General features: G+C 41.4%; 2 protein-coding genes across 3 annotated transcripts in view; one reads left to right on the top strand and one right to left on the bottom strand.

Moving 5' to 3' along the window:
- The window catches only part of dock1 (dedicator of cytokinesis 1), a 201,838-nt gene that overhangs the window by 85,639 nt on the left and 90,539 nt on the right, over window positions 1-25,660 (top strand). The window lies entirely within an intron of this gene.
- LOC132955694 (inhibitory synaptic factor 2A) overlaps window positions 7,612-25,660 on the bottom strand; it is a 29,773-nt gene continuing 11,724 nt past the window's right edge. The window contains exons 2-4 of the mRNA XM_061028647.1: window positions 22,570-23,797; window positions 16,724-16,795; window positions 7,612-7,796 (exon numbers count right to left, since the gene is read on the bottom strand). Of these exons, the coding sequence (XP_060884630.1) occupies window positions 7,613-7,796; window positions 16,724-16,795; window positions 22,570-23,792 (1,479 nt within the window). The 5' untranslated portion in view covers window positions 23,793-23,797 and the 3' untranslated portion in view covers window position 7,612. The remainder of the gene's footprint in view (window positions 7,797-16,723; window positions 16,796-22,569; window positions 23,798-25,660) is intronic.

Below are 25,660 nucleotides of genomic sequence, written 5' to 3'. Positions count from 1 at the left end.
TGAGGCTCTCCACCACTTCCATCGTTTCATTTCTACGCCATTAATGTAATGGATGGAATGGTGGGGACTCGTTTTTGTTGGAATATTATGATCTATATGAGAGTTCAGTAAATCTTCCAATGGCAAGATAAAAGACAGTAAAAATCGTTTATTCGTCGGTAATCTGACACATGGCTGCTGTGGTGGTTCAGTCCACACACTTGGGCCGTCTGTATTGTTAATGGGCATGTGTAGTATAGTTATTAGGTCACTTATAGAATGAGAAAAATGACAGATGAAGTCCTGTCAGTGAATGAATTGTTATTCAAAGTCTAGAAGACAAAACGTTTACTGATGTTGTTTGTCTCTTCTGTTGCAAATGAGATTACGGATTCATGAGCGCAAAAAACAAACCAACATTTTTTGTCGATGAGTTGATGCTGGGCTAAATCTGACAAATCAGGTTGGACTATCAAAGCCCTTCGTCGGGGACGGACCTAATATCAATAATGAAATTCCACTTGCAAATACTTTTTTTTTTTTCAAGCATTTGTTTTAGTTTACATTTCATGTTACACTAGCAGTCAACAGTGCTAGCTAGCATAGAGTCAGCTTTTAGTCTAAGATAGCAAAACACCAGCTAGCATTGTTTTCCTAACATAAATTTAAGTCAGCACTTAAATATATGGTTATATGCAAACAAAGAAACTAAACACTGTTCAAAATGTGATGAGCCACAGGCTTAGCTGCAGCTAACGTTAGCTAAGCTTATTTTTAATAGCTTAGCTTGTTTGTAGGTTATGATTTGTTTGTGTACTAAACCAGGACACCAAAAAATTGATGAATCTTATTATACAGGTTTAGTTATTTATATCTGACAAAAATGATTCTAGTAGTTGCTGTTTTTTATATATATGTTTTTTTTTTTTTTTGGGGGGGGGGGGGGGCTTTTCTGCCTTGATTTGATAGGACAGTGGATAGGGTAAGAAAGCAAGGAGAGAGAGAGAGTGGGGAATGACATGCGGGGAAAGTAGCCACAGGCCAGACTCGAACCTTGGAGGACTGTAGCCTCTGGAATGGAGCACGACCTAACCGCTAGGCCATTTGCAAAGGGTTGTTTATTGGTTTTGGATTCCATACTGGCTCTGGTTAGTTAGTCTGTATTAGGTTTTAGTAGACTGGGTATTGTAATTGGTATTAGGTAGACTTTATTGTCAGGTATATTTACTTCACCTTCCAGTTTGTCCAAAAGGCTATCAACACTCGTGAAGGCGGCACATGCATGAGCATATTATCCTAAGTGCATCCATTTCAGCATTCACACCCTGTGGTGGAGGTGGAATTGTGTCATATACTTCCAGCAGCGACCGCTGATTGGCGGAAAAGACGACGCGCATCCTTTCTTCTTAATAAAAACCGCTCCAGCTATGACCTCTTGTTGAAACCATCTACTTTGTATACATGCACTGCAGCCGTCCTTTCCCCTTACTTCACTCGCCCTATACACAGCTTGCTTTTTATTGTCCCAGCTGACCTCTGCCTTTTTGTCAGCTGCAGTCTCTATAGGAAGCGCGCCATTGTACTTGAAGTTTGCTGCATAATAATTAGCATCAGTACACAGGGTGTCATTTTTCCCCAGAGGGGGTTGGAGGTCACATCAAAGCATTATCCTTCTTAAGCATTTTTTTGCTCTTTTACTCAAAGGCTCTAACCAGTTACTGCTGCAGGAAGTGTCATAGCTTTCTAATCAGGGGTCTCTTGTGCACACATGCTGCCTACTCTGCAGGCAGATTGCGCACCACTGCTCACTCAACGCAGCAGCCAACCAGCGACCTTGCTCTTCTGAGTGGCAGCCTCTTACATTTAGATTTATGCATTAATGTTCTACTCTGTCTCCCTGCTCTCTTTTTCTTTCCCCCTTTTTCCTCTCTCTTGGCAATGCTGGACGCAGAATGTTGATGAGAGTGACCACAGTGCAGGCTTGCGGGGCGTTTACGTTTTGTTGAGTGTTGTCACCGGAGTGCTACGCCTGTTAGCGACATACACACATTTGCATCGCTGGGCGTCCTGGCAGGCTTTTACATTCCTGTCCACCCTCAAACAGGTTGAGACGAGTCCTTGTGAATACATTTACGTCAGGATGGTAGCTGTTTGGCTGTCTCTACAGGAATTACAGCGTTCTACCTTTTACGTCCTTGAATTCATTTTCTGCCGTGTAAGATTCAGGATGAGTACTGAATGATAAGTACACTGCATGGATAGAAATTATGAAGATGGGAAAAATCAGTATCTCTTCAACCAGGGCCGTCACACACTTCTGGCCGTAAGAAAGAATGCAGGTTTCACGCTTTTTAACTAGAGCTCAAGTCCACTTAATTTGCAGTCTGTGGTTCCAACCACTCCAATGAAGCAAACATTTGCACTGTCAGCAAATACCTGAACCAACAACTAAGCGAAAGTTATAAAAATGCTATCCCTTTCAGGTCCCAACTGCTCTAAATACTAGACACTACTAGCTTTCCCTTGGGTGTTTTCCAAAGATGTATTGAACTTTTAAAAGCTTTGATTTTGAGGATATAATCTAAAACAAGGTGTCTGCATTCTTTCATCGATGATTTTCCTGCAGATCACAGACTGAATGGAGTTTAAAGCTGCAGGGTGGGGTGGGGGGGGGGGACTTGATGTTATTGATTGACAGCATGTCGCTGACCAGCCAAAGGGGCTGAAGTGTGTTCTCCTCTGCGTGCATTCACTGACTGAACATATTGCAACAAAGACATGCCAGTGATGGCTGTTCAGATCTCCTGTATCAGTCGCTCTCTTTATCTCTCCATCTTTATATCTGTGTCTGTCATAATATTTCTCTCAGCATCTCTTTTCTATCATCTCGCCCTCGCCTTCTCACTCTCTCTCTCGCTCGCTCGCTCGCTCTCTCTCCACTGCCGGCCAGACTGCTGCAGAGCTCTTACAGAAAAAGAAGCATAGTGAGATATGGCACTGCATCATAATGCTTCCCAACATGCACTTTTCACTCACTCCCTGCACCTCTCTGCTCCTCTATCCTGTGCTGATGCTCTTGACTCGGGAGTGTCCTCTGGGGTTTATTGACCCTGCGACAGCTCATGTCAGGCGTGTGCTCGCTGTGTGAAAACCGCTAGGAACCACATTGCGATGCCCGTCATCTTCAAACCACAGAGGACTGCGGCTAAAGGGTTTGACACTGTGCTTTTGTGAAGCTGTACTTTGTTTTGGCCATTAGTAATGTGCTCTAAACATCCACCCGAGGGAAGCCCTGCGGAGGTGACATGTTAGAGAACGGGAGGGTCAGTGTTGCCCTCGAGCAAAAAAAAAAATGACTCCTGCAGCTTCCTGTATCCGGATAACAGTGACTCAGCAGCTTTTGGGGCTTTCACTCCGAGCTTTGTCCTCGCTTTACCTCGTGGTGCTCTGGACTAACATCTGTCAGGTGCACGTACAGGCTCCTAACGGAAACGTGCTCCGAAGTCAAAAGACAGAATTAAAGTAAGGATGACTGGGGCATGAAATGGTCTCTGAGTGTAAGCTTTGGATCAGAAGCAGGTTCTCAGGCAGGTTGACTTCCTGCAGCAGAAGGCCCTTAGCTGCTTATCCCCCCTGGTGGATTCTGCCCCTGTGTCGTTCCATGCTACTACATCAAAGAGATGCAGAAGTAAATTAGTTGGATTTTCAAATGTTTCTCCTGCTTTTTCATCTCACAAGATTACAGAGTCGACTGTTTTGCATACAGATTTTTCAAATGAAAGTTAAATATGCGGTGAGGAACTTTCAGTCTGTGTCAGCTTTGGCGCCCCCTGTAGACAAAACAGAACATTGTCCTGTACATTTATAAGAAGTGATTTTTGGTTTTTTTTTAACATAAAACCTCTTCCTGCCCTCATTTAACAGTCAAAGACATCATTCAGTGAGAATCAATGCTGTGGGAAACGTGAATACAAAACTTTCTGCAGCTTGCCTTTAATCAATTCCTCTGACACCTACCCTGTGGCAGAGCGTTAAAGGCATTAAAAGTAACAATATAAAAATAGTCAGCCTTTATGCTGATGGTCTCATTTGCTTTTGTCGCTACTATAGAGGCATAAGTCTTAATTTTAGTCTGTTTCATAACCAGTTTAAAATTCCTCACTGGTGCTTGAAGTGAAATCCTGAATTTCATGGTTCATCCATTTTATACACAAAAAACATTCTCTCACCAACCGGTGACTCTCACTTAATTAGTGTTAATGAATACAGAGTGTACCTGTTTGTTTGAAATGTTGGTGTCAGGGTTTCTGCTGACGTCTTAGTGCAACTGACGTACATTCAATTTCATTGAGTCGCTCAAAGCAACGACCATGACAGTGGATAATTCAGCCCAGGATGGTTCTAATTTTAACTGCTGCTAACACTCACACACCATTAAAGTTAAGTGGAAAAAAGAGCTTGTAATTTTTTTTAACTGACCTATAAACTTGTATTTTTCCAGATGAATAAAAAAAAAAAACTACTTTACGGTATGCTACTGTACGCTACACAAATGATGCTCAGTCTTTTTTGGCTTTTGAGAGCTCTGTAGATGTCTGTTTTTATTTTTTCATATTTTGCATATTAAATATCTTTATTATTATGTTTTCTTTTTTCTCTTTTTTTGTAAAAACAGTATAAAATACACAGTATTGCACATAATAAATCAATTGCACTTCTTTAAGGTACAGATAAAACATCTAGTTCTGTCTCGGTGCTACAGCGTAACTACTGAAAGAAAAAAAAACAACTCTGCATGTACAGGAGTGATGGAGTGAATCACATGAAGCCAACAGAAAGCAGCACGTTGGAGCCTGTGAAGATCAAACCAGTCGTATCAAGTAGTCTGCGAGGGGTTGATTGGTACAGAAGTGTTTCTTTTTTTTTGCCCTTGAAACCACTCTGGTGAATTTCCTGTCTTTCGGGCAGTGTTTTTGGCTTTGAGAGTGACTTTACTGTTCTGCTCCTCAGCGTAATGCTGATTTTTTCTTTTAGATACTGGCTGCTTTCCCGCTCATTAAAATGGTATTAGCCCTATTTTCTGCTATACAACATATATCTATACTGTAGATAAAAGCAAATATTCTTAGGCTATACATAATCTTAGATCCCTGTATGGAGTTACTAGATGAGTTTTTACTATACAGTTGAGTAGATGTGGAAGCGATGAGCAGGAGCTAGTAATTAAAAAAAAAAAAAAAAAAAAAAAAAGTGGGGGAGGGGGAGATCAATTGTTTTTCTCTTTAAAAATTGTGTCTTTAAAAGCTAGAAAATATCCCGCAAAAGCAGGGGTGAGTAAAAAGCATGCAGGGCTAAGCTGCTGCCACCCTGCACTGTAGAAGCCCTGGTTGTGATCAGAAGTGGCACATTCACTCTTTCTGGCTTAGTTTGAGGAGCTGATGCAGGACACTGCGGCAATACAATCACAACTATCGGCTGTAACCCCTCACATGTGCTAAATACCAACATTACGTAATCTGCTTGGTGTGTTGACTTCAAAGAGACAGTTTAGCCTACTTTTTTAAAAACTAGGGTTGTATGAGGTATATGTATTATCCACAGCTGATGCCAGTCAGCAGGGCCCCAAGGAAGGGAAGCTAAGCGATGTACAGTGCACACAGGTACAAAACATATTTTAGCAACTTAAAAAATGGTTCCACATAAAGTAATATGAATCTCACTTTGAATGGTTTTGTGTTTTTGAACATTTTTAACGCTTCTCCTGAGCCTCAGACAGCCCTTTCTCCCAGGACCACTTTTTTTTTTTTTTAACCCTACCACACTCCTGTGTTCCTAGGCGTGCTGCACACTGTATCAGATTAGATTTTCTGATTAGTGCTTAAAGAAATGAAACTAAAAAGGGGCAGTAAACGAATGATGGAAGTGATGAAAGGACTATCACGAGAGACAAGGTGGAAAAAAAACTCCTTAAGATGAGTCGGGCCGAACACAGAGAGAGGAGGAAACTTTAAAATGAATTTCATTTATTTATCAAAGGCTATCTTCCTGATGGTTTGGTGCAGCAGCAGCGCTCTGGAGCTAATGTCTAGCTAGCTTTGTTGCTACCGTAAATTTCAGAAAAACGTTCTTCTAACATGAAGTCGCCTCAGTGTATTACCTGGATTGTTGGTGTTTAAAGACCCAGCTGTCTTAGAAGAACACAGTGAAATCTGAAGTCCAGTAAATTCTTTCTTAAAATACTCTAAATGTTAAATTTTATGGATGCAACATTTCTGAAAGTCAGTTTCAGTTGAGCTTGCCACAGACACATTACGTACACGTAAAGTGATACGGTGTTTGTTTTGGTGGAAGTCTTCTTCTTAAGAGTACAATGTTTCTTACATACCCATGTACAGCGGTCCATAGCTTAGCTGTAATGTCATTTCTCAGGCAGCTTTCTGCAAAAGCAGGAGCTGTGCTAACCATTAGCATGCTCACTTTTGTCATTTACCTCATACAACCCCACTTCAAAAGAAATCTTTCCCTTTTTAAAGAATGAGCTGTTTTTCTGTCTTGAGACGGACAATTCTATAATTTCATACTGATGCATTTTAAACGTATTGGTTTTCTCTTTAAGGTTTAATGAGCTTATGCGTCGTGAGGTTAGTAAAACTTCTTTGACGTATAGCGAGATATCAAGAGTCTTAATTTCTTCACGTATGCACAGCCCCCTTCACAGCAGCTCAAATAAATATATCCCCTTAAACCCTAAAGTGAGTGAAATAGATATATATATATTTATGTAGAAAAAAGTACATTGATGTCTAACTTTGCAAATGTCATTAGGAAAATAAGTGTTATTTATTCATTCTTTACTTCAAAGTCAGTTGATTCAAGGAGACATTTTAGCAATGGATAGAAAGTTGATCATAGAATTCCAATAAACATGTCTGACTTCTTTGTCCTTTGGGTTTTTTTTTTTTTTCCTTACATAATATGAAAGTCTTGAATCTGTCATGGTTGAATAAGTGATCTAGACAGTGTGAGTTAATCCTCAAAATAGTTCTTTTGAAATATTCTGGAGAAAATGTATCCTGAACAGTGTTAATTGTGCTTTGCAGTACGGTCATAGAGCTGTAGACCTCAGGGCGCGGTGGTCGACGTGCCGGCCTCTCCTGGAGGCAGCTGAGAAGTCCCAACTGGTGTGAATAGAAACGTGACGATCGCTGAACCATTATCATAGAATAAATCCCCGAAGACGTCGGCTAGAAAAATATATGCAAATAGACAGAGGGAAATCAAATTCATCTCCTCACCTTGCTGATCTCCAAATATGTTTCCCTGGTGTAATTTCACACCCTGTTTGAAGGAATTAGTTCAAAATAATTCTGAATCCGTTTTTTTTTTTTTTTTTTTTTTTTTTGGTAAGCGTGACGTTTTGAATTTTCCATGGAATCCACTCATGTGTCCCATAACACATCCTGTCATCTCCGAAAAAGGGGATCAGTATCCAGTGGTAGTACTTTCCATTATTTTGAGAAAGAGCCAAGTAGCCGACGTGAGAGAACAGAAGACGGTGGGAAAACCAAACAAGTACGGGCGTTGCGTAAATCCTGTGCATTGGTAGCGGGTGGAAAAAGTCCGTCCTGCGTATTCACAAGAACCAAAGTTTCCAGCGAGCGTGCTTCTTGGAGTCCGCTTTGGACTTGCGTTTTGGGGTGGAGGTGAAGGCCTCCTGTGGGTAAGTCAAGGGGGGGAAGTGGGTGTCATCTGTAGGGCAAAGCCTCTTCATCAGCGGCTGCAGCTTGTCCTCCTGCAGCTTGAAGTCCAGCTCCACACTGCAGCGAAGAAAGAAAGGGAAAGAAAAAAAGAAAAGAAATCAGAAACAAAATCAGCTCAACAGAAGCTTACTGCTGCAGGGTTATCATTGATTTCATTGCATTGCCTGTTAAAGATTTCCTCTATGTTAGGATTCTGCTTGCTGCTGTAAATAAAAAACAGTATTTTCACAGGAGTACACTAAGAAGCATTCCAGCTCTCAGGAAGACAAAAAAGTCAAATAGACTAAAATGGATGAGAAGGGCAGCAATTGAAAATGAAAACTGTGTTTATCTTATACTCACAAAAAAAAATAGGCGAGGTAGCAACCCTAACCCCAATGGTGTATTCATGGTTTAAACCTACTATTTCTCAGTCTCCATTTCGTATACCCACTCACTAAATCTCCTCTGATCGTTCAGTAGTATGCTGCAATGTCATTTCCTAGCATGGTAAAGGCCTCACACGCCCGCCCCTGTTACTAATTTGCTGCCATCTTTGGTTGGTAGGGTATGAATACCAAGGTAAGCCAATCAGAGTCTCTAACTCTAATGTGCCGCTTTGTGCAGCAACTCACCAAACAGACTGTTTTTATTGCCAAATCTGCTCCTCTACTGTGGCTTAATCTCATTTTATAATGATCCTTAATGCCTGAAGTCAAATATCAGAAGTTCAATGTGCATGACAGTTAAAGGTTATTCTCTACTCACTGTTTTCTACAAAAGACCTCGATCAACAGCTCACCTTTAAACATATCATTGCGACAGAAATGTTCCCGAGGTGTTATAAAAGCCACTCTGCCCATCAGAATCATTACTGAGCTGCACTTACTTGTGAGTGTTGTGCTGAAACACAACGTAGAGTAACTTCTGTACATTTCTTTAAAAGAAGAAACCTTTTGTGTTACTACAGCATGAATGACTAAACTCTATCTATTGATGATACGGTGTGCTCTCTCACAGAGAATGGTAAACATGGCGCACACTAAAGGCCCATTTTTAGGATAATCTAATAATGCAATAGTAGTCTTACATGTCACTGGACTGCACGCTTAGAACAACATTTAGCGCATAAAATAAGAGTATACTCGCTTCTCCAGGCTCCACTACACCACTGCCTTACCCTAACCCTAACCCTACACTCAAATATGATTAAATAAATGTTAATTCAACACCTGAGTCATCCAGTTCTTTCACTAGTCAATTACTTTTTTTCTACTCTAAGTATAATGTTCAATTAGGCTGTCATTATTTGATACCTTGTCGTCTCTATACGTTTCCTTCCTCTGCAAGAAAACCACTTAGTTTTCTTTCCCCTTCCCGCCTCTTTAAATCTTGACATGTTTTGACTACCAAACTTCCCCTCTTACAATATTAACAACCTTACATTTTGGCCTGTTCTTACCTAACCCTGGTACAGGCATCTACTGCAGACTGGTAAGGCGACCTACATTTCCTCTTTTACTCCCTGTAAAACCACTCATTTTGGACTGCTTTCATCTGACCACTTTTGATGCTATCGCCTCTGCTTTCTTTCTTTTTTTTAAATGTTCATTCTTATTGTGATTCATAAAGCGAGAGGGAAGCCCATTAGTGTTTCTCCTGGCGAGCAGGATGCTGGGTCACTGGCGGGGGTGTTGAACCAAAGATCATTTGCTTTGCTAAAACTGAGATCAGAGCCTGAGTATTGATGTGAGCCTTTTCAGAATTGAGTGCACATCATGTTGCTTTGATGGCTGCCTGATTATACAACATAAGCAAAAAGGTAATGGGGGATGCAGAAGATTTAATTTTGGGGGGTTTTGTCAACACAAACGCATCCGTTTTTCTCCTTCTTCTTGTTGCACTCCACATTTCCCCCAGGGTGCAAAGAGATTTATGTGCACCAGCCATCTTTGTAATCCCACACTCGTGCACATGTGACTGTGAGGTTCCACTAAGTGAAACTCAGATTACAGTCTCAGCCGTGTTAAGTGTGCAGGGACTTTAATCTACTAAAGCTTCCTCCAGCCACCAGTCCGACTAGTGGGAACTCTGACGGATAGTCTTACATAACAGATCCAGTTCATGAATAGAGCAGTTTGTCCGGCTAGACTCGACCATTTATTGCTGTCTGAGTGTCAAGGTGAGTGAGGGAGTAAGCCGCCTGCTTTGATTGAAATACAAGGCGAATGATGATTGCTAGTTGCAAATACCGAGACATCTTTTTTCTGAAATTTTAAAAGTGCTACTGGTTTCAAAAACGTTCAATACAGTAAATGAAACTCCATCAATACAAGTGCTGGATCTTGTGGGCTGTCGGTGTAGAACACTCTGAATGCTATAGCTCAAAATCCAAACATTTTAAGGCCATTTACATAAGGATCTGAAGATGTTTCAGTGGACTGAGGTGTTTTTTACAATATACATTGGAGTTGGCATTGATTAGAAGAGGACAGATGTAAATGTGGGTGTCTTACAGTGACTCAAGTGAATGTTGGGTGCTGAACCAGACACTCAGCACTTTGCATTTGTTTGACTCAGGCTTTTACACGGGGGCCAAGAACACTGCAGCTTTTAGCAATAAATCACAGACTGGTAATTATCTGAATATAAATCCACTCCACTTTGTGTGAAGTCTGTTGGAGTGCGACATTTGTCTGCCTGTGGAAAGAGCTGCATGTGTGTATCAGAAACCGGAGGTGCATTCTCTTCCAACCTGTTCTGCGCAGCTTGGATTATGTAGGGTTGTCACCACCAGAGTTTTTTAAAATCTTTGATACGATAACATTATCAACACCGCGGCAACAAAAATTTAAGTCCAAGGTGCCCAATATTTGGATTTTTTCTTTCGATCGTTTTACCAGGAAGTACAAGCAAACTGCTGCCCCACCTTTTCATTGCCAGAATGTTGCCAACATATTTGTGCAATTTAGACAGTGCTCTCTCTCTCTCTCCTTCACTTGTAGCAGCTTTTGGTCAAAAATACGACCAAAGACCTGAAGCTTTTTAAAGGCTTCAGTACTCTTCAATTCTTTCAATCATTTTAATAAGTGGGATTGTCTCAATTTTAAATATGTGGGTTCGAATAGTTTCACTCTATCTAACTCTTCCTAGCTCGTACAAAGAGACCCATCCTGAGATGTCTCCAAAATAAAACCCCAACATTGAACACCTTTAAAACACATGCAGCTTCAAGCCAATATATAATTTTACAGATACTACTTCAGCTCTCTAAACTCCAAACTCATCCTGTTCTAAGTCTTTCTGGCAGGCAACTGGTCCCAAACTAAGGCGCCAGGTTTCCAGCAGCAGGTGCCAGGAAGAAAGAGACTCAATATATTTTCTTTTATAACTCAACTCTAGTCTGTAAATTTTTTTTTTGTTGAGGATTTACAAATGCATCGGCTCCAGCCTAAACTCATGAACCACCAAAACTCTTCTCTCATTTCTGAAAAAGCATCTTGTGTGGACGGATAATTTAATCATCCGATCACTTTAAATATTGATTCCCCCCCCCCCCCCCCTTTCCTTTCAACACAATTACCCATGCCTCCCTATTGCACATGTAGACCCATTCCTTTTTGCCTGCAGAACAATCCAAGTCCCACCATCTTGCTGACTCGTACCTCCTCTACACCTCCTCATAATGTGTAAAAAAAAACATCATGAAGTCTTCTGAAGTGTAACGTAAGCTCACATTTAAACACATAATCCTCACGTTGTAAAGACTCAAACACAGAATCAAAGCATGCTGTGATCAATGGTTGTGTGTTTGTCGGAGTGTTACGAGTGTGTTGGTGTCATTTATGAAACAGTGACTCTTTAGTTGTGTCCCTTTTCATCTCTTCCAGGAACTCCAATTAATAATGTGTAAAGGAACTCTGACAGATCTCTTAAGTGTGTTTTGGGGATTCGTTGTGTGTCCTTTTCTGTGAGAGATGTTTCTTACACACTAACACACAGTCACACATACATCCACACTTTTATGGTGATAGGATTTTCATCTCTCCTTGAGGAAAACTTCAAATAGTGCTGAGTCTGTTGGTGCCTTGTGTTTAATGGCTACCTGTTATTGCCCTGCATGGACTCAGAGCTTTCTAACCTGTTTATTATTATTATTACACTTAAGTTGAATTCTCTCTTTTTAGTGACTAACTGCTTACTTTATAGTTATTGTTTGTGTAGGCTCTCAGTCACCCAGGTCATGGTAAATTGACCAGTCCAGAAGCCTTTGGATCAAGCTTCCAATAGTTATTGTTCGAACACCTTTCTTCTTACTTCCTTACCAATTCTGCAATTTAGAACTTTTTTTTTTATTGGATCATGTATCGATCTGATCTGTGGCGGACCGAGGCGCGCACAGAGCATGCGGAGATTAGCAATCAGTGTGCTAACATTGCCATAGACTGATGAGCAACACAAATAGCCCAACCATCTGCCAAGAGAATCCTAAACAGTAGAGGTAGATTGGTCCATAGCAAGAAAACTTAAAGGCCACTAAAAAGATAAAACGTGAAAAGATAATAATCTAATCTTTAAGACATACTAAAAAGGTCCTTTTAATGAAAGATTTTTATGAATCTCTGCCAGACCCAGTTATCAGCTCCTCCTTGTAAAACTGTCACGGGCTCGGCGGTGTCCCTCTAAAATTTGATTTTCTGCTCGGAGAGAAAAGTGAAGGGCTGTTGGCATGTTCCCCCGTCCCGTTCCTGCCACTCCCTGTTCTGTGTTGTTGGATCAGAACAAATTGAAGACGACACGTTGGACCTTGTCTGTCGTTAACTACTCTCCCATACTCGTTCTTCCCTCGTTTCTTTTGCTCCTCTAAATCACTCTCGGTTTTTTTTTCCTGTCCAATCCTGCGCCTTTGAAAAGTGTACAAAAAGAAATGTGCCTAATTATAACCACCTCAAATCAACCCACCACCTCTCACCTTCTCCTTTCCTCTTTATTTAAACATCTGTGAGTCTTTATCTCCCCCTTCTCTCTGTTTCACATTCTCCCCTCCCGCCTTCCTTTTTTGTTCTCTTATCTTCCCCCCCCCGAGTGTTAATGTGCTCTTCCCGACTGTCCTCACTGTCCCCCTCAAACTGTCTGTCCTCCCAGAGATCCGTCCTGTAGCTATGGTAACCGGCGTGCCACCATGTTGGAAAAGATCATTATGCCTGCACACAAAAAAAAAGAGAGATATCTTCCCCAAGCAGAGTCGTGCTGTGGGGCAATAATTTCCATATGTTATAATGTAATCAGCTCTTCAGTCTTCAGCCATGCTAAATTGATTTTCATGGTGTTGTACGCTAGATTGGAGATTATTTCCTCCTTTTAAATAGCCGTTCCTTTGTCCTTTTTCTTTCCTGTATTTATGACCTGTTTTCACTCCACGGTGCAATAAAAGCATTTGATGGTAAGATCGTTATCACTAGTCACTGTCCTCTGTTTGATAATGAATCGCAAGAATAGCCAACTATGACAAAATTCCAATGACTGCAGTCTATTGTGAATAATAGGGGACCCTGTGGTGGGGACCAATCAACTTCTTTAATCACAGTCATTTAAATCTATCTCCCTGTTTGATCAGCAAATTACTCCATATCAATGCAATGTGAGGAAAATGAGATTACAGGCTTTTCTGCAGCAAGACGCACCACGACTTAACGGCTGTGGGCTCAAAATAAGCGGAATTCATTTCAAATCCCTCCGGCTTTTCTGCACCATCCTGTCTGTCTCGTCTTTTTCTTCCTCTTCAGCCTCTCCCTCTCTGTGTTTGTGTCTCATGCTAACTCTCCGAATACTTTTATTCTTCCACAACTCACTTAGTCAGAGATGTTACATCACCTGGCCGGATGGGATGAGTTTGCACTGAACTCTTTTCATTGCTTTTTTCTTTGTGGCTATTTTGTTTCAATGTCATGCATGTTGCATGAAACATCCTGATGCACAGGTTCATTTGAACACACACTGTTAACGTTAACTAGGAGGTAACATTTTCAGCTAAAGCGGCTACAAAGAGAGACGTGGAGTTTACCGGGGGGGGGGGGGGGATAGAAGAGAGCCAGAGTGAGTTCAAGAAAGTGAGCAAAGTGGATCCAGACAAGGACAAGAGCACAGCAGCTTGTGTATTCCGTTTGAAGTCCATGCCCCTGGACTACAGCGCCCTATTGATGTGCTGCTGTTGTTATGCTAAGGATGGGCTCTGAGATGGTGCCATATACTCTTTGGACAAATTGATTATTCTGAAGAGTGCATGGCTGGCTCCTGACCGGGGCTGCGTTAAAAATGATTTATAGACCCGTATGTCCACTTCGGTCATGAGAGCACCTTCGTCATAAATGAGGAGTTAGGACTTTGTCCCTGGCCCAAAGACTCAAGCACACTCACCGAAAACATTCAAATAGATACCCAGCGGTATTTCAAATGTTCACTGTGTGTTCTCTCTGCCTACATTCCTGTGTTCCATCATCTCCAGAGAGGTTGTTTTCATGGAGATCTAACTAATTAGATTGCCATTTAATCCTGCCGCCTGTGTGAACACAACTGCTATATTTGATTCTGTGTCAAATCAACACAATTCACCATGCCTCTTTAAAGGAGGCTCTTTAAAGGAGAAACTCAGATCAATTTAACAGATTTCAAACATCTCACTTTTCAAAATTCCTGCCCTTTCATGAAGCTGAAACCCTGCCAGGAGCCGGCGCATGGTTTGTCGAAGACGAGACGTCTGTTTCCTGTCGAGTTTCTGTTTTTCCTGCACTTCCTCCGCAGATAAAAAGCGTTACAGTCGATTGTGGCAGATCTGGGAACGCCAAATGTGGACGTGTGATGATAATATAGCGGCCTGTTTTTTAAGAGGGGTTGTCAGAAGTGAGCGCACATGATCAGTTGCGACCAAGTCAAGGGACAAATTGGACCTGACTCTGTCTGAGTCACTTTGTATTATTTTCAAACGGTTTCTCTCTCACAGGTAGAAGAAGGTTCTAGATTAGAGAGAAATGTCTGAGAACTCACTGACACGTTTTTAATTGGCAAAAATCCAAATGAGCAAACGTAATCATCGCTCTTAGTGCAGCATGCATTCTGCATAATTTAAACCCCCTGTTAAGAATTAAAGTCTCAGAGGTATCTAAATGAAACACCTTCCCCAACACAACAGTGATCATTATAGGTAGACTGAGCTGCCAAGAATATCTCGACAAGAAACACCTTATTTTGGAAATGCTGTTATTTTTTTTTTAATTTAGACGTGTCATCACACTCTGCTTGTTCTCACAGACTTGGAGGGATGGTTAGCAAATCTCGAGGGCTGGCACAGCAGGGCAAGAACAGCTGCTATTTAGACTATGTGGCAAAGCAGAATGGATAGGCAAAGCATGTGAACAGAACCTTCCATCCCTAACGACTAAATGGCACAGGGTTAACATTCAACGTGCTGCTTACTAATTCATAATTCCTGGCAAGCTCCAGTTTCATCAGTAATCCATCCTTTTACTGGGAACCCAACCCACTGCCTCCTCATGCCACGTTCTTCTCTTCCAGCGTCCTGCACATCAATCCATCCTGCTGTCATTAAAAGAGGTGTTAAGCAGCCCATTCTTGCAATGCAATGCAGGCGACATCCATTTGAACACACCATCACAGCTATCCCTTTTTCTTTTTCCTTATTCAGGAGCTCATTGAAGTTTGGCCGCTGGCTTATCAGCCATTGAGAGCAGTGGATAGAAAATGATTTAAATGTCTCTTCAGGGGTTAAAAGTCTGACTGAGAAGAACAGCAGCGTCCACTAAAAAAAACGGTTTCATTGATCGCCACTCCCCCTCCCACCCTGTAAATCTCCTGTCTCTCTCATCTGCCACACACACACCCACCCACCACTTTTCCCAAAACTTGCAGATTGTCTGTCATTATGTATCAGAAGATTTAAGCCTGACAGAGGTTTCATGACCTGCAAGGTTTTTAGAGTGTCAGGGCGTCTGACTGTGATGGTATGCTGACCCCAGACAATGGCTGTGTCAGTCTGTCCAGTAGGTTCATACCCTGAAATAAAGGGCAACCCAACTAATAGAGTGATGGCAGTTCATTGGACATTCATAGTCTCCAGAGGAAGCATCCTAAAAACACAGTTTTTTTTCCCCCTAATCAGGTCAAAATGGGACTTTTTCACTCATTTTTGTTATTGGCCAACACCTAATTTTCATTATCGCCCAATTTGTTTGGTTTAAAAAAACAGTTAAAAAACAGTGACTGATAGCATCAACCACTATGAGGGCCCAAGAGGACCACCAGTTGAATACAGGGAATTCAGTTTACAGCAAAACCACCACATTAAGTAGCTAAAAACACACTCTTGTGACTTATTTCTTAGACTAAATTTAGTTGAAGGTCTTATTGACTAATTGTTTCAGAATCATTTAATATAAAAACAACACATTAACATGAAGTGTTTGCATTCACACAAAGAAAGCTTTCTGATGAATTTGGACTCATGTCTTTCCTGGCTGTCAAATAAATTGAGCTGAATTTGATTGATCTGATTGTGTGCAGCCCTTTAAGTCCGAGACAAATTTCCCCAAGGGGACAGTAAAGTGTATCGTGTCGTATCGTTCAGTTGGCTTGGTAACAGCACACAGTGATGAACTATTTTCACTTTTAGTGTCACCTCGCTCACTCATTCTACAGCGCTCTCCCCTTTTCAAGTTGAGCCTTTTTGTCCAAAAAGCTAACGCTACATCTGCTACACAACCTTTCGTGAATGAAGGGTGTGAAACATGTGTACATTCAGAGAAAAGAACATGGTCTGTAAATGTCACATGTCCCCATGTCCTCATTAACAGCGTCCACATTAGTCTTGCATCCCCGTGCCTCTCTGCAGTCCTTTTTTTTCCCTCATTCCTGCCGACTTCCCCCTCAAGGAAAAAAAAGGACCAGGCACATTTAGATCAGCGTGTCTTTGCAGAGGAATGGCCACTGACCTGTAAATAATGCATGCGCTGTTCCGGCACGTGTCGCAGTTGGCTGTGTCCTGTCCGGTTCGATAGGTGAGTCTGTGGGGAAGATAAGAGTTGTGAATGAGTAATTACAGGACTCGTTAAGCTGCTCGCCTCGCACCCCCCTCTTTTCTCCTCTAGTTTTTCATCCCTCGTTAGCAGGTGTATGAGTAAATGAGGATGATGAGGAGTCACGCCGCCCTCCTGAGTGGCCTGTGTCCGGCAGCCGGGGCAGAGAGAGCACGGTGTCGGGGCCATTAGCGGTGGTTGAATGATTAGAGGTCACATACGAGCAACATAGTTCTCCGAATGAGTTTCAGGGCTGCATTGAAAGGTGGGTCTGTCTTTAACAAAGGCTTGTGGCAGGATTGTTTCATTACCCAACAATATATTAAAAAAATTCTCGTGAAATGATAAAACGTTGAGGAATTCAATGCTTCAAACTATTTCCTAGAACTCGATGTATCATCCTCCATCCTTTGATATTATTTCCAATATCAAGCCTTTTTTACTCACTAGAGAAAACCCACAATTGATTAATCTATCCTGTTGAAAAGCAAGGGCCAGGGTTTTTTTTGTTGTATAAAGCATTATTACCTGAAAAGGGCTGAGAATCATCTGAAAAATAAATGGCTTTTTCTAAGCAGATAAAATTTGACAGTTTTATTTAGGACTGCGGTGCTTCGGCTTTATGCATTTGACAATCTTTATTTCATTGCCATTTTGATTCACCAAATTCTAAACCATCAATATACTATCGTATTGAATCCTGCATGTCTTTAAATCATTCTATGCCGCTGAGGTCAAATATCGGCATTACAGATCCTTTATTCCCACAGGGCAGCTGAAGAACAGGTGATGGCCTTGGATTGGACCATCTGATTACATGCTTCAAAGGCTCAATGGCTTTCTTATTGGATGAGCATGGGGACATTTGAATATTGATTGACAGTAACTGTCTCCATGTAATTTATGACATATTTTAATGAACATACTGTGGACTCACTCCACAATTAAATGGACTACTGGGAATCCTCTGCTGGTTGGGTTTAATGGTTGTGAACTGCAGTGCTGAAGGTAGAGCAGTCATTTAATTTCAGTACAAATGTCAAGTTATCTGTAGCGGATATTCACGGTTTTTTGTCCTACATCAACTCCTCCCCTTCTCAATTGAGTGGTTAAATAGAGTCATACCTATATATCTGAAAAATCCTTGAAGTATTCAGATAGTTTTTTCCTCTCCAATGCAGGTTTTAAAATCTGAATCTTTAGATAATCCAAAGTAATGGGGGCATGGTTTATCAAGGGAGATGATGCTATCAAATGTAAGTTTCCATCTTTTGAGCACCACTAATACACTTCCATTTACCTCAAGTGAAGGGGATATTTAAGAAGCAGTTTGCTACTTAAAGAAGTATAGAGAAAGTGCTTTTTGTAACTCTGATTTCTAAAATGAGCACAGCTTGGAAAAATCCTGACTTCTGTGCATATGTGCTTTCACATTCATAGAATTCATTTATAATATACATTAATTTCCCATGTCTTATCTTAGAAGTAGCAAAGACACATTGCTCAAAACTCTCTTAGGGCCTCTTGTCACGCTGCCAATACAGTATAACAGTAGCAATAAAAAATTAAACTACTATCATAAATTTCCACTTATCTGCTCCCCACCATGTCATGTGGTCTGACAGGACTGCTACAGGTGTTGATGTCAATACAGTTATTTAAGGCTGTCGCAGAATGAGGTAATGAGGAGCTTCTCAAAGAGGATCTGTGAGGAAGTAAAATTGAAGATTGCAGCTCGGATTAGTTTTAATTACGGAGCTCTCCGTTGAAGAGGAGGTAAAGGTGCTGTGGAGAGGGGGAGTTCAAGGCCGTCATAACTTTGGACCCTGATGGTCCGATCAATAAGCAGTCAATCTCTCTCCCCCTCCCATAGCTCTTCCTCAACTTGGATTGATAAGAGAAAATAAGAGAGCACTCATCCATCTGCAGGCTCCTTGGTGAGATCAAAGTCAAAAATGCCATTAACGGTATATTTAAACTCCCTACTCCCTATTTGCAACTAGGTGAAGTTCACAGAGTGGTGGGAAGTCCAAGAAAAGAAATGCACACATACGCAGTGCTACATGACACACTATCAACAAGTCCCTGTGAGTGTAATTAATTGTGTCTAGCATGCCAATATTTGCTGATGATACTGCAGTATTTATTTGGAGTGCTTTGTGATGCTAGATACTTCTATCAAACATACGTACTCCAAAAACTGCATTATACTTTTAACTATGTGGTGTAGCCCTAAGCAGGGCAGCATTTTATATGGGATATGAGTGTGTGCTCGCTTGAATGCACTGGTTGTCAGGACATTAGGTGAGGCAATGTGCAAAAGTCAGTAGTTTTTAAGATCTGCTTGATCAATCTGGAGGATTTTAATACAGTTACTAATGGAGAACCTCACCCTTCCTTGTCACTCTCACTATCTGTCACATGCTTCCAGTATAACTGTTTTCCTTTCAATAATCTCAATCTGAGGTGCAAAAAGTTTTTTTTTTTGTCAAGGGTGTTCAGGACTTTGGAATTCCTACCCTTTTTCATTATATTTGTATATTTGTTGACTTTCTATAAATCGTCCTTATTGAATCATCATTACGAAAAAAGATGAACTATACAATATCTAGATTTCTCATAAATGGGGCAAAGGTACAGAGGTCAGCTATAAATACAGTACAGCAGTTTGGTTATAAAAATCCACAATGAGCCTTAAATTCTAAATAAGTTGGTAAAATTACTGCAACATGGTTGGTTCTTGTCCAATTTTTTGATTGATTCAGCAACCATGGTGTCAGGGTTGGTTCGGAATTTGCAACAGCTTCGAGCTATACTCCTTGTTTTTAAACTTTAAAAAAGGAAGATTCAGTGTTTCCAACACTCACTGAGGATGTCATACACTCCACTAAAAAGTTGGGCATATTCTGTTCCTTCCACTATAAGAAACTTTTTCATATTCGCTTTTTCATTTCCCATCCCACACTCTTCCTGTCATCCTCCTGAGGTCATACAGATCAGGGGATCAGGTGAAGGAATAAAAGTGACAATTTTAAGCTTCATTACTATGTACATTTTCAAGCTGAAATAACTTTAAGACCTTGGCTGATTTGAATTGTGGTACTTCATTTTGTCACAAAAGAGACCAGTGGAACTTTCCACTTCTTTCCAAAGCTTTGCTACCATTTTTATTTTTTCTCAACATGTGTTTGGTATGTGGGGATGGGTTGTGTTTTTTTATTGGTCTCAGCACATTAGCCATTGAATTTCAATTTGTGCCTGAGCAGCGTGACATGTCACCACATGGTTTGTGATGAATGCACACAGCGTTGCGTTGCGTTCGATGAAAAATGAACGTCGTATACCATAAGCAGTTATATATCAAATGTAATTGGACTCATGGTTCACCTATAGCCTGTGGGCGCTCCTATTTGTCGTACCAGTGACATTTATGTAAGGGGAGTTCAACGCTAATGTAGTGTGACTAAAACAGCATTAGAATTTTTTTGCTTGGCTCAACTTTGAAAATGGAAAAAGTATACAGGAGGGAAAGGACCCTGCTTGTACAAAAATTAGAGTTTGGCTCAAATGGATTACAAGAGGCTTATTCTGCTCACTGACTTTAAGTCAATGTAGGCATTTGTAATTAACACAAGGCAACATAATGTGATTGTTTATCTCTGTATTAGACCAGATGGCACCATTAAACAGCAGTCACTAATTTCCAGTCACAAATTGAGTCTCTCCTCTCTGCTCTTATTTCCTCTCCCGCCTACCAGTTTAGACACATTGGAGAAGCCAGATGTGTTTCTCGACACGGTGAAGTTGGTTCCCTATGCTGCACCACATGTCCACTTACTTTTTCGACTCGCAACACACATTTACGAGTGAGGCGATAAGGAGATTAAGGCTGCCTTTTGCATGATTAAAGGAAGATAACTGCCTTTTTAGATTTGAAACACCAACTGTTGTAAGATCTGTTCCTTGCCGAATCCCTGCTGAAGTTGACTTTAATCCTGTCATCTGTCAGGTTGATATCGAGAGTTTCTCTTGTGCACTTTGGAGGCTGTTCCTTGGACATAAGCTGACCAGTGGTGTGCTTAAACATGTTACTCCCACAGGTTTTGGACTCTAGGTTGGCATGACGTTGATAATGTTTTTTAAAGTCCTTGGACCTGCTGTATTAATGTCATGCAGCTGCATAAGGCTAATTATGAGATGTCTACTGCAGACTTGGCTTAGAATACCAGTACTGTAATTGGCCTCTGATACTCACTAAAATAAACCATTGGGTGATGATTGGGTGCGTGCGCCAGTCAATGCAACAATCCGATCCCATAAATTATTACTAAAAAAAAATCTTGTTTTAGCTAAATTATCTTGTGACAATAACAAAAAAACAAACATCATTTGACCTAGTATTGAAGGGGAACTCTGTATTGGCCCATTTTATAGTCTTGAAATTCTAATCAGTTTCAGGAAGGAAAAATGGTTTCAGAACATCTCCAATCAAGGTTCTTGAAAGTGTTCCTCCATGATTTGATTGGATGTCCTCCCAAAACGGCTGCTTGGTTTTTTTTTTAGCGTAGACAAGGAAAAAGTCCTGACACCCAATATTAACATTGACTTGAACTTTTCTGCCATATAGTCCTGGAGAAGAAATTTGCTTTGCAGCCAGGCACAACCATAGAACAAGGAAAATCTAGGCACATAGTCGGGTATTTCCTTGGTTTTAATGACCAAAGAATTCAAGTAAACTCATGCAAAATGTCTAGATTGCACAACTTTATAGAGCAATTTAGAGGGTGCTCTCCTTCTCTCACTTGCAGCATCTTTTGGTCGAGAATATGACTGATGTTCTGATTTTTTTTTTTTTTTTCAACGCTTTTGTACTTTTAATCATTAGACAATACGGAGATCGTCTAAAGGACACCACTGGCTGGTAAAGGCTGCAGTACTATAATACAAATGATGGCATGTCTGCCAGTTCCAGCCTTGGGTTGAATGTGGTTTAAAGGCCACATTCATAGTGGCAGTCTTTCATATGCCGGATCATCGAACCTCTTGGGCGAAATTGAGCGAGACCATTTGTCTGTAAATAAGTTCTGCAGCAGCTTTGTCATTTCTTGAGGGAAATCATTACAAAAGGACATTGTGCTGTAATAGCACTACAGGGAACATCAGGTAGCTGGTATTATCCCTGCTACATGCCACTGTGATCTCTTTTTACACACTCTGGGTGGTTCAGTCAGGGCCGTGCTGAACTGGTGTCACACATACAAGCTTGTCTCTAAGATGTAAAAAATAATGTGACAGATCACAAGAGTACTTTGCTCGTTCATGCTGAATCATAAATGTGTTCTGTTTCTCTGACATTTCCTTGTGAACGACATGTTCTTTTCTGAAATTTGATCTTTCGGTACGTTACATTTCTCTTTCTCCCAACGTATGCTTGACATCAGAGTAAAGTAGATGGTCACAAATCCAATTCAGGTTACAGAAATCAATGTCATTTATTCGTCATTGTCCTTGTAAAATAAGTTTAAATTCCTAGTTTATCATGTTGTGCAAGCACCTCAGTCTTGGTCCTTAATGACAAGAAGAAATGTAGTGATCACTGAGAAGAGTTCTATGCAGTTTTCAGATTTTGGAAAATAAAGCATTTCTTTGGATGGTTTCTCCACATTGGCAGGCATTTAATGTATTAGGAGTGCATTAAAAGAGATACAGTCACATCTCTACATCTCTAGTATACTTCGGAGGCGAAAAGAGAGGAAACTTACCCTTCTCTGTGGGCCTCGCCCTTCTCCAGTTCCTGGATGACCCCCAACAGCACCTTGATGGTTTCCTGGCTCGAGCTGATGAGATTTTCCATCGCCTGGAGCTGTGCTTTAACATCCCCGTCCTTATTCATAGGCACTATTTGCTTACAGACCTCCTGTGGTTGGTCAGGCGTTGCCCCAACAGCTCCAACACCGCTACAGGGTGACAGAGGCTCGCCAATGACCCGCAGAGGCCGGGCAGATAACTGTCCCGTGTGGCACTGTGCCTGTGTCGTACAGCCTCTGCTGGAGCGTGGTAGCGTTTCACTCTGCAGCCCGTTGAGCTGCAGCGCTTTCTTCCGCTTGCTCCGCACAGACGGGCTGTCCAGACACTCCACCTGGGTGAGCGAGTTCCAGGCGATGGGGCCTGTAACCTTGGAGGCCCTGTCCGGCAGGGTTCGGGACGAGCCCTCCTCCAGATTTAGCAGCTGCCTCCTGGTCAAACGGTCTGTGTCGGCCTCTGTGTGTTGTAATCCTGTCCGGGCTTTAGATGGGACACTGCAGAGCTGGTACTCCGCCTGGGCTCCTCTTCCTCTCTGTGTGTCTGCAAGGCAGTCTGTGTCTGCAGAGCAAGCGAGCAGCAGAGCGTCAGAGCACAGGCCATCAGGTGCAGTGTGCTGCTCCACTGTGGCAATGCACTCATTAGTATGGAGCAGAGCCCTGGTCCTCCGGACTCCACTCCCCCCACAGGCTCCCTCCTCCTCCTCATCTACACCCTGCTCTGCAGCCTTGGACTGCTTCACCTCCATGACAAAACCGTTATTCTGACCTTTATAAGTTTCCACGGCAGCCACGTGTTTAAAGGTGTGGCCTTTCTTGCGCTCGAACGGAAAGGTCTGATAGCGCTTTTTCAAGTCAGGCGACGTCTGAACGCCGGTGCTCCTGGTAACATTTGGGATGGATCTGCGGGCGGGGACAGTCATGTACCTTCGGTATGCCACTTTGTACGAGAGTGGCTTGCCACCTCTCCCCGCCGCTTGCAACTCCGCCTCCCTCTGCTCGTTCTGCGCCTCACAGATATCCTTGAAACGCACTTGCAGGGCCTTGTTTCTCTTCCTCACCTGTCGACTGGCTTCCAGGGAGCACTTCACCTCCAGTGCAAGCGAGGTGGACGGTAGGGGCGCTGCTTCCGAGTCAGACTCCGAGTTGGTGAGCATGCATTTGCCACCCTCCTTGCTCACCATGTTTCCTGTGAGGTATGGAAAAAGAAAACAAAACAGTTTTAATCGTCTGTAATGAATAGCTTTGTGAAAGACGCCATACCTCACATTGACATCCCATTTGACAGAAAGAAAGTTCTCCAAGGAGCATGTGCAGTGATTTAATGAATATTATTTAAAAAATGCCTTAATCCAACTCTTTGCATTATGCATGGCAAAGAGCATAGCAAGTATGAAATTTAAAGCTGCATATTATACACACATTTAAAGTTACTGCATGATAATTGGAATGGTTGGATTTGACATTGAACATAGTTTCCATATTTGACATGAAAGATGTGTTTGAGTCGAAAGTTTCCTCATGCGTATGCATTCGAGAACATTTCAGTTCCATTTTGACACCACTTTCCTCGGTCCTTTTCTTTATACTTGCCAATCAGTTGTGTTTATTTACTCAAATCTGGAAGGGTTTTAGCATGCCCTGAATATAATCCTAGCAGATTTCCATGATGCATTTAATCTTCTTCCCTTTGAAACCAATAACTCCAATTCCAGCAGAATTTGAATTCGTTTATCATCGCCGGTTAAGGCATCTAACACTCCCAGCTACTCCTCCTCCGTTTCCTCCCCCTCTTACAAATATCCATGAACTCGTGATGAGTTTTTTGCGTCTCTATTTGTAATGGAGCTTTGCAGTCCCTATCAGACACTTCAATCGTAAACACTCGCACACATAAACACCCTTATTTTACAGTGGCTATATGCTATTGGCTATACTGACGACCATTTCTGTGGACTGCAGTTTATTTCAATGATTCATTAAGTTCAGCAGGACTCTCCACCCTCTGACCTTCTCTCTAACAGTTTATAATGAAGTCAGAATGGGAAATTGAGCCTATTTGGGAGCACATTTGCATTCTACTGGTGTATGAGGGTAAGGCCTCTGTTTATTTTCCGTTTTCTAACAGACATAGAAGAGAGAATATATACATGATGAGCAGAGATATTCTGAATAGATTTTCCAACCTTCTAAAGGTTGGAAAGGTGATACAGCATCACAACTCTGCAATTTCCCTCTGATGCTCTGAGGGAGGATATTATTGTTCTGAATATTTGATTTCCTAAACTTTAACATAATTATGATCCCAAAGCAGATTTGATCCGGGACCTCCACTATGAAGCATACTCAGTTATCTAGCTTCACTAACCTTAACAAAGAAGATCAACCTAAACAGTCGCATGAAGCTGGTTATCATCTTGATAAATCAACCCAGAGTTTTCATGAGTCGAATCAAAAAAGGAGGTGTTGTTAGCTTTAAATAACCGTATCGTATCATGAACATATCTGACGTCAGTACATTGTTATATTTTTCAAACTTTGAGCAAATCAAGAGAAAATTGGAAACGTGTGACGTTAAGCACATAATCCAGACTCAGCACAGTTGCAGCAACAAATGCAGGAAGAACAAGTGTCAAAAAATGCTGACTGTGTTTTTTAACTCCCTGCAAATTAAGACTTATATAATCACTTAATCGTCATTGGTGCACAATAGATCTGAATATTATATCCCCCGTTTCTTCCCTTAAACTAATTAGTTTCTCATATGTGGTGTGTCTGACAGCTTAAGATGTAACTTTTCAGCTGCCGCACTGATGGTATACAGAGAGCTATGGGGCTTTAAAAAAATGGATAAGAACACATACTGTAATTGGAAGTGGTAAATATGCTTAGTTATCATATGGACAAAAAGTTGAAGGCTTCAGTGCTTGCTTAGTCTCTGTTGCAAGATGATAACAGTCAAGCTTTAATAATATATTTCATGTTTCATTTCATCATATATTTTGTATGAAAAACCATACTGGAAAGTGTTTCAGGCTCTCTCCTTCCTTCC

This window comes from Labrus mixtus, chromosome 21 (assembly GCF_963584025.1).
Source record: "Labrus mixtus chromosome 21, fLabMix1.1, whole genome shotgun sequence".
Taxonomy (NCBI): Eukaryota; Metazoa; Chordata; class Actinopteri; order Labriformes; family Labridae; genus Labrus; species Labrus mixtus.
The sequence above is the reverse complement of the archived record's forward strand: the minus strand, read 5'-3'. Positions and strand labels throughout refer to the sequence as shown.